This window comes from Artibeus jamaicensis, unplaced genomic scaffold, assembly GCF_021234435.1.
Source record: "Artibeus jamaicensis isolate MK-2021 breed Jamaican fruit bat unplaced genomic scaffold, CSHL_Jam_final contig_444, whole genome shotgun sequence".
In the NCBI taxonomy this organism is placed as follows: domain Eukaryota; kingdom Metazoa; phylum Chordata; class Mammalia; order Chiroptera; family Phyllostomidae; genus Artibeus; species Artibeus jamaicensis.
This window is the reverse complement of record NW_026521831.1, coordinates 99906-113857: the sequence shown is the minus strand read 5'-3', so window position 1 is coordinate 113857 and position 13952 is coordinate 99906. Positions and strand designations below refer to the sequence as shown.

Sequence of the window (13952 nt, the reverse complement as noted above, 5' to 3'; positions counted from 1 at the left end):
GATTTTATTTACTTTAGAGAGGGAATGGGAAAGAGAGAGGAAAAAAAATCTATTATTAATAAAAAAATTAAGTAAAAATAAAAAATTTTAAAAAGGGGGGGACAGAACAACTGTAAGGGCATAATCAATAAAAAATAAATTAAAAATTAAAAAATTAAAAACAAAACAAAACATCTATTAGTTGCATCTCACACGCCCCCAACTGGGGACTGAACCCTCAACCCAGGCTCATGCCCGGATCGATAATCGAGCCGGTGACCTTTAGACCTGCAGCATGGAGATCATCTTCCCAGGTCATGGGGGTGGGTTTCCCCCTTTGGTGAACCCACTTCAGCAGGAATGGGGTGGGTCATGCTTAGGTCCCCCTCATGCAGGAGAGGGTATGATGGGGTCCTCACTAAATGTTTGACATCTGTGTATTGAACTCAGCTCTGGTTCTAAGAAAAGTGTGGCCTCTGGGAGCTGTTAGCACCCTTCCTTACATTTATGCAGATGTAGATGTTTACCCTGTTCTCACCTTGAGTGTTGCTGGACTCCCACCCATTGGGTGCACGGGAATTTTGTGCTCCTGGGCCATCGTGGACATTATCTGGGAATGGGTGGCCAGGAATGACCAACATTGTGCATGTCTATTATCCCGTCAGACTTCACAAACCAGTTCAAAGATACGATAAGTAATAATTTTGAGATGGTGTCAGTGATGTATGAAGCCCTGTGGGACCCAGGTATAAGGACAGTGCATTACAGAAGCTGCTGTGTTGCGACCTTCGTGAGTGCCACATGCAGATTGGGTGCACCTGTCATAGGAGACACTCAGTTCTTCTTGCCAATGTGGTAAATGATTACAGATCAGCAAGTGTATTAGTGTGCAAGCAGCAGGGTTTATCAGTGACACGTTCTCATGGAATGGGACAGGTGTTGCTGAGGTGGGGGTGAAAGGCAAGAGTGTGGGTGGCAAGAGCATCAAGCCCTTTGTTCTGAGGAGTTATATAATTGGTGGGATTAGAAAGTTTACATATTGATTGGTGGGTAAAAGTGGTGCCAGATTCCAAGGGGATGGACTACTCAAACGTAGGTATGTGGGGGGGTCGTTAGAGTGAATGCTTATCTTGCTTCAGACCCCACTTGGTCATCTTGTAAAATACACCCATGACAGGAGACAGTTTGAGGCAGTTACCCAGTTACCTATGGGCTCTTTCTGTAAGCACTAGGGACTCTCTCATAAAACATAGTGGACAGAGGCAAGCAATTACCAAATTTGTTTTATGGGTTCTTTCCTTGAGTGCTGTAGACCCCCTCCCATCTTCTAGGCCTTGGGATAAATGCAGTTTGAAAGCCTTTCTTCCCCAGATATTGGAAACGATACCTGGAATTCCAGAACTTCTGGCAATAGAACTGGACCAGGCTCAGGACTGCTGAGTTAGTGGGTGACACATATCTTCCTCACCCTCCCTGCCTTGGCTCACCATCTACCCCACCTAACATCCCAATGCAGGCAGGTGCTGTTTCAGTTCTCAGCAAGGGGTGGGTGAAGGTCTTGTTTCACAGGTCACTCTCAGCACCACCTGCCTGTGCTGAGGAGGCTCTGAGGATGCCCAGGCTCAGTGAGAGGGTGGTGATCAGGAGGGAGGCACATCCCCAACCTCATGCTTCCTTTTCAGGGTAGCTGAGTCTATGTGGAGAAAGCAGTGCTGTCTGCTTAAATTCTGAATTTGGCTACAGACCCCTACCCTGTCCTTATCCTCCTTTGTCCAGCACTAAAGACCTAGAAGACATGGGCACTAAAGATTGTTCAGCAGGAGTTGCGATCACAGCGATCCTCTTGCCAGATTCTGTCTGTGCCGACTAAACTTTGGATGTGAAACGTAAAGGCTGGAGTTCCCATTTCCACTGCACAGATTAGGAAGCAGGCAGAGAGTTGAGAATCTTGCCTTAGATCACAGATGGAGAAAACAGAGCTGAGACTCACACCCACTATGGACTGATGTGGAATCCGTGCGCTCTGCACCAGGAAATCCTGACCCTGAAAGGGCAGCAAGGAGTGAGGAAGACCAGGTGTCCAGACTTGTCAGGCTCACATCCATGCACAAGTATATATCCCTCTCTGCCATTCACCTGAGGCTCCAGAGGTGTTAGGAAAGCAGAAGAGCCAAGAGAAGCCAAGGAAGGAGGGGTAGGGAGCCTATTAGGAGAAAAAGCCCCCTTTCCAGGAGTGCGAGGAATACCCTTCCCGGGTGTCTGTCTCAAATCCTTCTCTCTGGGCAGTAACCAAAGTAGACTGACTGATTACACATTAGCAGTTGAATTTCTGTGGCTGAGAGAATGAGTTCTTTGTGGCTTTTCAGGAGCCCTCTGCTTTCAGTGATGGGGAAAATGAGGGATGTGTATGGAGACAAAATGTTTTAGAATAGGTTAAAAAAAAAAAACATGAACAAGTTTGGTGGTGACATCCCCATATCACTATGGAACTGTCCATCTCATCTTGTCATGAAACTGTTCAGTTACTTCTCTACTAACTACAATCTTGGGGAGGGTAAGGTTCTGTAGACTTCTTAGGGCTATTGACATATGATTTAATAGTAATGATTCATTCACTTCATCTGCAAACAAAGGACTTCTCCCGAGTGTGTCCTCTGGTGTGTGATAAGATGTGACCGCCGTCTAAAGTGTCGCCCACATTCCACACAAACAAAGGGCTTCTCCCCTGAGTGTATCCTCTGGTGTCTGATTAGATCTGACTTGCATGTAAACCCTCTCCCACACTCCCTGCAGACATAGGGATTCTCCCCTGAGTGTATCCTGTGGTGTGCGTTGAGATATGGCTTGCATGTAAAGCCTCTCCCACACTCCTTGCAGACATAAGGCTTCTCCCCTGAGTGTATCATCTGGTGTGTGATTAGACTACGCTTGAATGTAAACCCTCTCCCACACTCCTTGCAGACATAGGGCTTCTCCCCTGAGTGTATCCTCTGGTGTGTGGTAAGATACGACTTCCATGTAAAACCTCTCCCACACTCCCTGCAAACATAGGGCTTCTCCCCTGAGTGTATCCTGTGGTGTGCGTTGAGATATGGCTTGCATGTAAAGCCTCTCCCACACTCCTTGCAGACATAAGGCTTCTCCCCTGAGTGTATCCTCTGGTGTCTGTTTAGACCTGACTTGCATGTAAAGCCTCTCCCACACTCCCTACAGACATAGGGCTTCTTCCCGGAGTGTGTCCTATGGTGTGCAATGAGATGTGACTTGCATGTAAAGCCTCTCCTACACTTGCTGCAGATATAGGGCTTCCCTGTGTGTTTCATCTGGTGCGTGTTGAGACTTGACCTCCGTGTAAAGCCTTGCCCACATTCCCTGCATATATAGGGCTTCTCCCCTGAGTGTATCCTCTGGTGTCTGATTAGATCTGACTTGCATGTAAACCCTCTCCCACACTCCTTGCAGACATAGGGCTTCTCCCCTGAGTGTATCCTGTGGTGTGCGTTGAGATATGACTTGAATGTAAACCCTCTCCCACACTCCTTGCAGACATAGGGCTTCTCCCCTGAGTGTATCCTGTGGTGTGAGTTGAGATATGACTTGAATGTAAACCCTCTCCCACACTCCTTGCAGACATAAGGCTTCTCCCCTGAGTGTGTCCTCTGGTGTCTATTTAGATCTGACTTCCATGTAAACCCTCTCCCACATTCCCTGCAAACATAAGGCTTCTCCTCCGAGTGTGTCCTCTGGTGTTTGATGAGATGTGACCCATCACTGAAGCCTTGGCAACACCTTTGATACTTCATCGTTACAATCCTTGACATTCCTACTTTCACGAATAACTTGCCTGTGTCCTCTGGACTATCTTTCTGCCCCCTACAGGGCTCTTCCTCCATCATTCTCTCGTGCTCACTAGAGCTCCTCATTTGTTCTTTGGAAGGCTGAAAGGGTCTTGAGAGTCTCCTCTGACTGATCCTTTTTAGCAAATGTTTGGACCCTTCTTTGACCTGTTGACCTTCAGCTGTATCATTCCAGCTGTGTGTATTAGTACGTTGCTGTTGCTGATTCTGATCCTCTGGGCAGGGTTCCTCTGCTTGGAGGTATTTTCTTGCAGATGTTTCCAGGAGAATCTGAGAGGGATGACTGAGTTTCACATGTTGGCTGAGGAATTTCTGACTGGAGAAGGCCAGAGAGCAGGAGGGACATGGGTGCACCTCTGGCTTTGGTTCTGCTGAAAGAGAAAGGTTTGGTCAGGGCAGATGTTGATGAGAATGCCTGGGCCGTACAACTTGTCTCCTGGTAAGACCTGTCCCGTGAGTCCTTACTGTGTTGATAACACAACCTCTGTCTCCCACAGTGTCCACTTGCCGTCTATTTTCCTGTTTAGTTTTATGCAGTGCATCTTCTTCAGAAATCCAGAAAGCCCATTATCAAGGGTCTTTCCTAATATTGCCCAGACTAGGGAACTTTTGAGGAGCACGAGAAGCCATTTCACTCCCTGTGTGGATGGAACTGCAGTGACCTTTCCCATCTGTAGGTATTTGCTAAGTCATGTTACACAGGAAAACCACAGGCTCCAACTAGGAATTGCTTCTCTGTTTCCCAAAATAGTGAAATAAAATGTCCTTCCTCAAGCTTCACACCAAATATTTATGCTTTATTTCATTTAGTGTTAGACTATTTCAAATACACTAAGAAAACCTATTTCAAACACATCTTTTACACGCCTGACTCCTGTTCCTCTGGCCAATCCACCAGGCTGTCTCACTTGGAGATGATGTAATCTCTGAGGGGATTCCCCACTGGAGTTTATTTTCTAAAGTTTAACAGAGCATAATCAGAACACAGAACACACCACTCTACAGCTGACAACTGCACTTTCACATAGGAAATCCCGCCTCAACTCGGATCATCGCCACTGCATCTCCTGGCTGCTAAACATCTGTCTAATCTCCATTCTTACCCTCTGTGCTGAGACGAGACCTGAGTGACGCTCAGTGAGTTCAACGCTGCACCTCTTTTATTCCCCGCAGTAGTGGTTCCCTCTGCCTGGGATCCTTTGCCCCCAGGTATTTTTGTAAACGTTATCTCTTGAGAGGACCCTTTCAGGACCACCTGCCACAGTGCATCTCCCTCATACCGATCCCTAGGCACTTGTCCTGCATTAGTTTTCTCCAAAGCATTAACTGCTGTGTAGTGTTATGTACATGGCAAGCACGTGTGCCTGGGTTTCCTTCCTTCACCTGTCAGCTCCTCAAGAGCAATGATTCTGATGCTCACATTAACCTGTATTTTCAGGTCCCAGGACGCTGTGCGCCAGAGTAGGATCTCACTTGTAATTCACTGAAATGATGAACAAATGCGCCCTGCCTGAATGGTGTGGCTCGGTGTGTTAACTGTTGTCCCAGAATGGAAAGGTTACAAGTTCAATTTGCAGTCAGGGCACACCCTGCCAGGTTTAGGAGCCAGTTGGGGGTGTGGCATAGACAACCGGTCAATCTCTCGCATATTTTTTTCTCCCTCCTTTTCACTCTCTGTAAAAATAAATAAAATCTTTACAAAATATATCTGATTTATTTATTTATTTTCAGAACAAAAGGAAGGGAGGGAAGGAGAGAAATATAAATGTGTGGTTGCCTCATGTGTCCCCTACTGGGGACCTGGCCAAAAACCCAGGCATGTGCCCCAACTGGGAATCAAACTGGTGACCCTTTAGTTCACAGGGTGGTGCTCCATCCTCTGAACCACACGAGCCAGGACAAAATCTTTAAAAAATAATGAATGCCTACAAACAAAAATCTTTTATTTAGAAGTATGGAGGAAAATTAAGAAGAGCTATAAAAGTGTCAGAAAAACTGCCTTGGTGAGAGAACTGGTTTGTGCTTGAAAATTTTTGTTTTGCCCTTCAGTCTTTCAGCACTATATGTGGTTGTGTGTTTTGTTCATGAATTTTTAACAATAAATATAAAAATGTTGCCTAAGAGTGAAAGGCATATGAATGAATTGTGAATTTCTGAAGCATGTCATTTGAAACTTTACTGACTTTTGAGTGCATTTTACTCCACTTAAGAGTTGGGTCATGAATATCTCTATGGAGAATTCTCTTTTCTTTCTGTTTTGAAGAATAGCAGTACCCACCTCTCCTGGCCATGAGCTCTCTCTTCCACTTGCTGCCCCACCTGCTGCCCAGCTCCTGGCCATACTCGTCCCCGCACCAGACCAGCAGCTCACAGCCCGGCCTGATGACCCGGCAGGTTCGGTAGAAAATCTGCCCGTGGTACTGAAAGGCCACCAGGTTCTGCTCTTCATCATCCCGGGCACAGTTCACAAACCTGGGATTGAGGCAGATGAAGGGAAAGAAAAGCACGTGATAAGTTCCCACTACCTGTTACATCCACGTCCAGCTCTTCAATGAATCTGAAGGCCTTCAGGCTTTGGTGTTGCCCACGGCCCCCAGTGCTCCCGGGGAACCTTCTGTGCAGTGTCTGAGCGTCTGTCAGCGTGTCGTGTGAATCCCTACCTCCAAGTCCTGCTTGCAGTGTTTATCCCGCCTAGTACCATTTTCTAAAACCCAGTTCTAGACTTAACCTCCAACCTGATTGGCAATAATATCCAGTGATCTCTGGCTTCTCCACACTCCAAATCAACTTGTCTCACAACATAAAACATGTTGCTTGATCTAGGGCTCTGCTTCTGAATTACCTCACTTATTATCCAGTATTCAGCCCATGTCTGTTTTCTCTTGAGGGGCCTTTCTCCAACCCCCCTACACTTTATTCAGGGTACCATTCACTTGCCTGTCCAAGGTTACCACAGAAAATTGGAGGTCTTTTTGTCTCAGTAAAATAAAACAGAACAATAGTAGCTGATTTACATTCTGTGATCCCTGATAAAAGACAACCCCTCTCAGAAACAGGGCCCATGACCATTCCTTTGCAGGCCTCAGAGGCCAGCTCTCGTTAGAAGTGAGGCTGGGATGGTTTGCTGCCCTAACAGGTTTAGGCAACCCTCGGTTTGTGCTATCTTGACACTGTGCACTTCTTGGGAATTATAGTTTCTAAAAGCAGTTGGTTTTATGTCTGTCTGTGAGAGGTCCTCCATAAGGACATGGGTTGTGTGATCTGAAGGAATATATTCCTTCACCATAAGTAGAATATAGTAAGTGCTTAATTAATGTTCATTTGATAAAGTAATCAAGTGTCCCTGTAAATTTAGGCTCTTCAAGGCCCTTTCCAGTGTCCACATTGTGTCTAGCAGAGAATTTTATATTTCGAGGACACCTGCTATACTTTTCTCCTAAAAATCACCTAAATGAAACTACACTGTATGGAGAAAAAGAGGGAAAAAAGGATTAAGGGAGACCACTGAGGGAGGCATGATGAGAGGGAAAGGTATATGGGCTTGTGGGGGATGAGAGTCCCCTCTGGCACCCAGAGACCTGGTGGCCTCACCTCATCCAGTTGGCCCAGGACCTGTCCTTTCCATCCACATACTCATAGCAGTTTCTCCCTTTGGCGATCTGTGTTTCAGAAAAGAAGATAAAGATCTGTTATTCTTTTTTGTGGGGAGGTAATAGTCAGGAGAATTATTTTACTCTACTGTCATCAGACCTCTTTCCACATGAATGGGGATTCAACTGCCAGCTGTGATCACATGATATTTTTCTTACTCATCACCTACACAGCTGAGTGTACCTGTCCAATCAGAGCAGGACCCTCACAAGGAAGAAGCCCCTCCTTTGTGTCTGCATCACTTTGCTCCCACTTACCTTCTGATCCTTCAACAGGGGCTCTGTGTTCATGTGAAGTCCAGTCAGTACACAGATCTAACCAAGTCTCCTCCATGTCTAGCACATAAGAGGTGAGGTCCCTCCAAGCCTCAGAAGGAATGTGGGAAGCCAGAGGACAGTGGAGGAGGTAAATAGTTCTCACCAGCCAGGAGTGTCTGCTCTTGGCTGCCTCTTCATCTTCTGTGATGTGTCCTTCGTAAGGGCCAAAGTGCAGACCCACTGGCAAATCAGCTGCCTCATTCCACACTCCAAGCCCAGCCTCAGGGATGCAGGATGGCCCGATTCTCAACCCAGGGGGCAGGGTGAGGGCTGAACGGTGGGGATGCCCCTTGTCCACTGCACTGTCCTTTACAAACGTAGGGGGTCCATGCACAGCACAGCTGTTGATGAAGAAGTTCTGACACTTCTTACAATCTGGAGAGAAAAATGACAGGGGTTGGGGAACGTTTAGCACATGTTCCTGGACACAAATAGCTTCAGAGGCAGTCCAGCACTGACATCAGTGAGACTCAATCCTGTATTCCAGGTCCCTAGAGGAAGGGAATGATTTGGGGACCAAAGGACTAGATGAAATTATTGTATCATAACTTGCTTCTTAGTGAGGGTCACTTACAAAGGTAGTCATCATCCTGGGGCTCAGTGACCTCTTGGTACACACAGTCCTTTCTTTCTTGTAGGCTGTACATCTTTACATCCATCTCCTTTCTCCCAAGTTCTGAGTTGGAGAAGAGCAGGTGAGCCAGGTTGGTGGGATCTATAGTGTTAGTTCCCATTTTGTCAGATAACACACAATCTCCTCCCATCAATTTATTACCTGTCCTTTGGCATACTCTGGTATTTTACTGTTAACTATTGGTTCGGAAAACTAAGACGCCATGGTAACTACAGATGAGTGATTCAATTCTAGTTTCTAGATCTTCCCATTACCAGGTTTAACTTGCCAACCTTTAATCATTCATAAAATATCTGAGTGCACATTATGTGTTAGGCATTGAGTAAAGGCCTAGGCACACAACACCAGTACAGTGTGGTTGCTGTTATCACAGATGGATTTTTTGGACAGCTTGCATGTGTCACCCATTTTAAACTCAATGTAATGTTTCCAAAAAATGTATGAGTGATGATTCCTTATCTTCACTTTACACATTAGCCTGCAGGGTCTCAGAGAATTTATAGGATTTGCCCAAAGGTCCAGTGATACCTTCAGTCTCAACTTAGCCCAGCTTAAACCCAGGCCTACCAAAGTCTGTCTGTCCCACATACGTAGGTCATACTTATCAGCCCCTCTGAGGGACTTAGAGGAACTAAAGTTTCCAAATTATTTTCTTACCCAACTTTTGTCCAGTGTGCTTTCCAAAGGCACGTGTTTCTCCAGGAGAGGACACTGGTTTCTGGGCATGCTCTGAGTCACTTGTAGTCATCAAATTGGCTGTTCCTGACAATTCCTTCAAACTATATTCATTGTTTAATGGCACCCCGGATGTTGCCTTCAATATAAGGATCATATATTAAAAGATAAAACGTATTTAATGTTTTATGGCCTATCATATATTTTACATGCATGTCTTTAATACTTGAACCCTTGGAAATACCTCAGGAGTATGAATATTAGAGGGTATAGGGCCAATGTGGGTAATGAATCTAAGATTAGAACCCATGGCTTATGGCTTTTCTTTCAACTGTCTCTATAAAATTGACAGTGAAGGATATTGGAAAGAGAATAAATAGTTGGCAGAAACATGTCTAGACAATAGCTAAAATGATAAATGTTTGCAATACCTTGGAAAGAATATTTGTACTTAGATGACCTGGTTTCCACCAATTGTTTGAATCAGGCTGTATCAATAGCTAGTTGTCCTCAGTGTCCTGATCTATAACATGCCAATTTTTAATATTATAGTGACTACATAATTAAATAATGTTCAAGAAAGTGTTCTGTGAATTACATAATACAGCATGAATGTGCTGCTGTCAATTTACCCCTCAGCTCTCTTCATATTTCAATTCCATAGAAATTACCTTCAGTGTTCATTGTTCATCATCTAGTTTAATTTGTAATTGTGAAATCATTCATTCAGCAAACACTCGGGGGCCCTCAGGAGCCCTGATCTGGTCCTGTGACCTTTGAGAAGTCTCAGGTATGAACCAGGGTCTCAAAGAGGTGACAATGCAGAGTTAGGCAAACTGAACAAATGATGCTAAACAGGATGAGAGTGACCTCATTACAACTCAAAGAAGCTGTTACTTCGCCCTATAAGAAAGGGCATTTGAAATTAGTTCCCGATGGATGAGTTCTTGTTGAACAACGGTGTGTAACCTATATGAAGTCCTTAAGTCATTTTATTATTTGTTGTTTCTCAATCATAAAACCCGAGGCTCCTCTGGGGTGAGAGATGCTTTCTTTGATTAGAGTGGAAGGCTCTGATCATGGGGATTTTACATTCTCCTTCACCTGGGGCCATCTGCTGTACCAACTGCCTATACATCATACGCTTTCCTTATTCAGAGAGTCTTAGTGCGTCTCTTATTTCAGCATAGCAGTGAATAACTTTAGTTGAAATTGTTAGTCTGTTGCATGATGTAATGACATGTATAAGACAATGTAAACTTTAGAAACCTGTGAAGCCTTTTTTAATTTAAAGATTTTATTTTTTTGAGAGAGGGGAAGGGAGGGAGAAAAAGGGAGAGAAACATCAATGTGAGAGAGAATCACTGACCAGTCACTTCTCACAGATATCCCCACTGGGAACCTGGCCTACAAGCCAGGCATGTGCCCTGACCAGGAATCAAATGGGCCATCTTTCACTTTGCAGGATGACACCCAACCAAGTCATGCTTGCCAGGGAAAAACTATGGAAGTTTTAATGAGTTTGGAAGTGGTTTAGATAAGAGACTATGGATTAGACTGCACAAACACTGATACTGTGATCTTAGACATATAGTCAAATATTTCTCTATCTCTGAAAGCTCACTTTCCTCATTGTAAATGGTGACAGTTACAGTACCTTCCTCACTAGGTGGTTGTAATGTGTAACTGAGTTTATTCACATAGAATTCTTAAAGTCTGAAACACTGTGAGAATGAAACAACTTGTAGTTACTATTGTTGTTGTAGTTACTACCTGTTAAGATGATGATGAGCCCTGGCTGATGTGGCTCAGTGGATTGAGCGCTGGCCTGCAGACTAAAAGGTCACCAGTTCTTGGTCAGGGCATATGCCTGGGTTGTATGAGAGGCAACCTATTCATGTGTCTCTTCCTTTCTTTCTCCCTCCATTCCCCTCTGTCTAAAAAATTGATAAATAAAATCTTTAAAAAAAAGATGTCAGACAATGTGTTGAAGAAACCAGGAAAGGAAGGCAGCAGTTCCTAGGATACTCTCTGCATTTTCCTACTCTTACCTGCATTTCTATCCTTGAGGAAAATGTTCTTGTCAACAGGATTTGCAAAATACTCACTTTCTGGTGTTTACTCGGTTCCCTTCTGAAGGCCACCCAAGAAGGTTTCACTGAAAGATGATGAGAAATCAGCGTTTTGGTTGGTAAATATTTCCAAAATCTGGAGAGTCTTATTAAGGACACAGAATTGTGAATGAGAGTAGTCCAAGAACAATCCGAGGATAGTTGGAAAATGTTCTGAGGTATCATTAAGGCCTATGCTTCTACTGGGACCATCCACTAATTTCACTAGAATGTTTAAAAAAAAATACAAAGTGTCATCTACACTTCCTCCTATGTTCATAAAGCAATTATTACATTTATTAAAAAATAAATTGGCCTCTCCTGAAAAAAAAAAACATAATAAAAGTAACTGCACAGAAACTCCAAGTCTTCAACATAACTCTTTCTCCGTTCTGTTGTCTTCATTCAGACTGGCCTTGTCCAGGCTAACGGCCCTACCAACCCCACTCCTCCGTTCTCTGGTATCCTCCCCCCTGTGCACATACTGGCCATCCACGCCCTTCCTTGTCATTAGACTCTGGTTGGCATCCACAGTCTGATGACCACAGAAACAGAATTCCAGTCAAGTTAAAGATCACATCTTGACCTCAGCTGTGTTTCAACCTCAGACCCATGAAAGTGGACCGACCCTTCTAACCAAACACTCATGATACCAGACAGAATGACACCATGGCCGACACCAGGAAATGATACAGTGATCAGCCACTCCCCACCCTGGCCCTCCCCCCAGCTCCCATCATCACCATGGTTAATACTGTTCCCATCTGTCTCCATGCAGGCCATCGGGTGCCATACCTATTCTGATTTAGTTATTTCTTGTTCAATTGTATGTTCTTACACATTTACTGCTTATTAATGTATCCATAAATATATACAATGATGTTGCACACTTGATAGTTTATGGGAATATCCACTCACTGTAAGATACACTGTTCTGCATCCTGCGTGTTCACTGGACAAGCAAAGCATGTTCCTTGGTTATGTCCTGAGATGCAGCCTGACCTAAACCAGGTCCGAGTCAGGAGGACAGATCCTGCCACTCACCTCGCTGCCTTGGAGTCCATTCTTCATCAGAGTCCTCGGGGTCTTCCTCCTGGAGCCCGCGGTGGTGACACAGGAGAGCTGGTCGAGGGGCCCTGAGACCTGGAAAGAGACAAAACCTTTGTCCTGAAAGCAAGAACTTGGAGGAGGAAGAGGCCCGTGGGACCGGCTCGGCTGGGATGGAGAGTGAAACGAGTTGCTGTGAGCGCCGCACCACCAGCGCCGGCCCCGCCGAGATGCTGTGACCGAAGGAGCACATTCCCCCGGATCGGTGCGCACGGGTGGAGCGGCCCGGCAGCCCGGCGGGTCACCAGGCCCCGGGCCCAGCGCCTGCGCTACCTACAGGGGGGCGCGTCCAGGCTCCGCTGCACGCTCCGGCACCGGCCTTCCTCCCGGTCCCCCGTCGCTGCCCACTCCTCCCGGGAGAAGCGGAGGGAAGCGGCTTCCAAAGCTTCTTCGGCCTGGAGCGGAGTGGAAACGCCAGTAACCCGGTGATGCAGTGAGGACGCGCTGGAGGGTCTCCCCCGCCCGGCCCTGCGACTGTGGGTCCCGTCGCGCTCTGCGCCCGCACAGCCAGGGTCGCCCGAGGGCCGCGCGTCTGCGGAGCCCCGTCCCCTCCGCTCACCTGCGGCGTCCGCCCCGCTTCTCCCCCGGGGCTGTGCTGCGGGCCCCCGTCGGGGTTCATGGCGTCCCAGGCGCCTGTGGAAGGAGAAGGCGCTGAGAGGGCCGAACGCCTTTCTCCGGCCGGCAGGGCGGGGCGCCGGGCGGGGACGCGGGCCTGGGACCGCGCGGGGGGGGGGGGCGCCCTGGTCCCGCCCTTCCCTCCGCGCCCCTCAGCGCGCGCTCCGCAGGCCTCCGCCGGGCGTCTGAGGTGCCACCGTCCGGGCGGGCTGAGGCGGCGCAGGAAACGCGCTTTTCCCCGGGGAGGGCCCCTCACAGCTCGGGGTCCCTGAGACCCGATCCTGCGTCTTCCCGTCTGAGGACACTGAGGCCGGGGGGAGGGTCAGACCCTGCGGCTGAGGAGATTTGGGGCGTCTCATCGAGGGGCTTCAGGGTCCCCACCACTGAGTCGGTTTCCAGGACGACGGCGTTTAGCGTCTCTGAGTTTGGGGAGATTCGGTCTTTCCGGGCGAGCTGCAGGTTGGGGGCCCCGAGCCGAGGGGAACTGGGGTTTTCGGGCTGTTTGGGGCTCTAGGCGTTGGGGGTCCGGAGATCTGGGTCCTCCGGGTTGGCGGACGCGGGCCCCTCGATGCTGAAGGGGTTTGGGGCCCCTCAGGATGAGGGCATCTGGGGTCTCCTAGGCTGGACTTTGAAGGTCTCGGGCTAAGGGCGCCACGTGGCAGGGCTCCCCGCTTACCGGTCAGTCTCCGGGGGCCCCTGCTGCGCTGCCCACCTCGGACCAGCGTCCTCTCCGAGCTCCTGGGCTTCCCGCCCTCGGAAAGAGGGAGGGCGCGTGGGGCGATATTCATACCAGGACAGCCTGTGGCAGCAACCCGCCAATCAGTGCTGCGATCCCTGGACCCTGCCCACCAATGAGCGGTCAGAAGGAGCTGAGAGGGTGGGGCGGGAGGCGGGGCCCATGGGTTTCCGACAGGCCGGCGGAAGACCCGCCCCACCCCGCGGGAATTGGCCGCTCTGCAGCGTCTGTCCCACAGCCTACAGGGGGGCGTGGCGTTTTCCGTGGCTA

The 13952-nt window shown here is 47.7% G+C and overlaps 1 protein-coding gene across 1 annotated transcript; it reads right to left on the bottom strand.

Moving 5' to 3' along the window:
- Window positions 1-3955: 3955 nt before the first annotated feature.
- Window positions 3956-13690, bottom strand: LOC128627549 (histone-lysine N-methyltransferase PRDM7-like). The gene is given in 12 exon segments (XM_053665983.1): window positions 3956-4204; window positions 6115-6166; window positions 6168-6308; window positions 7428-7495; window positions 7908-8179; window positions 8379-8480; window positions 9096-9252; window positions 11222-11271; window positions 12269-12367; window positions 12609-12726; window positions 12891-12964; window positions 13623-13690. Coding segments are annotated over 11 exon segments (1368 nt in total). The 5' UTR covers window positions 12951-12964; window positions 13623-13690.
- Window positions 13691-13952: the final 262 nt, after the last annotated feature.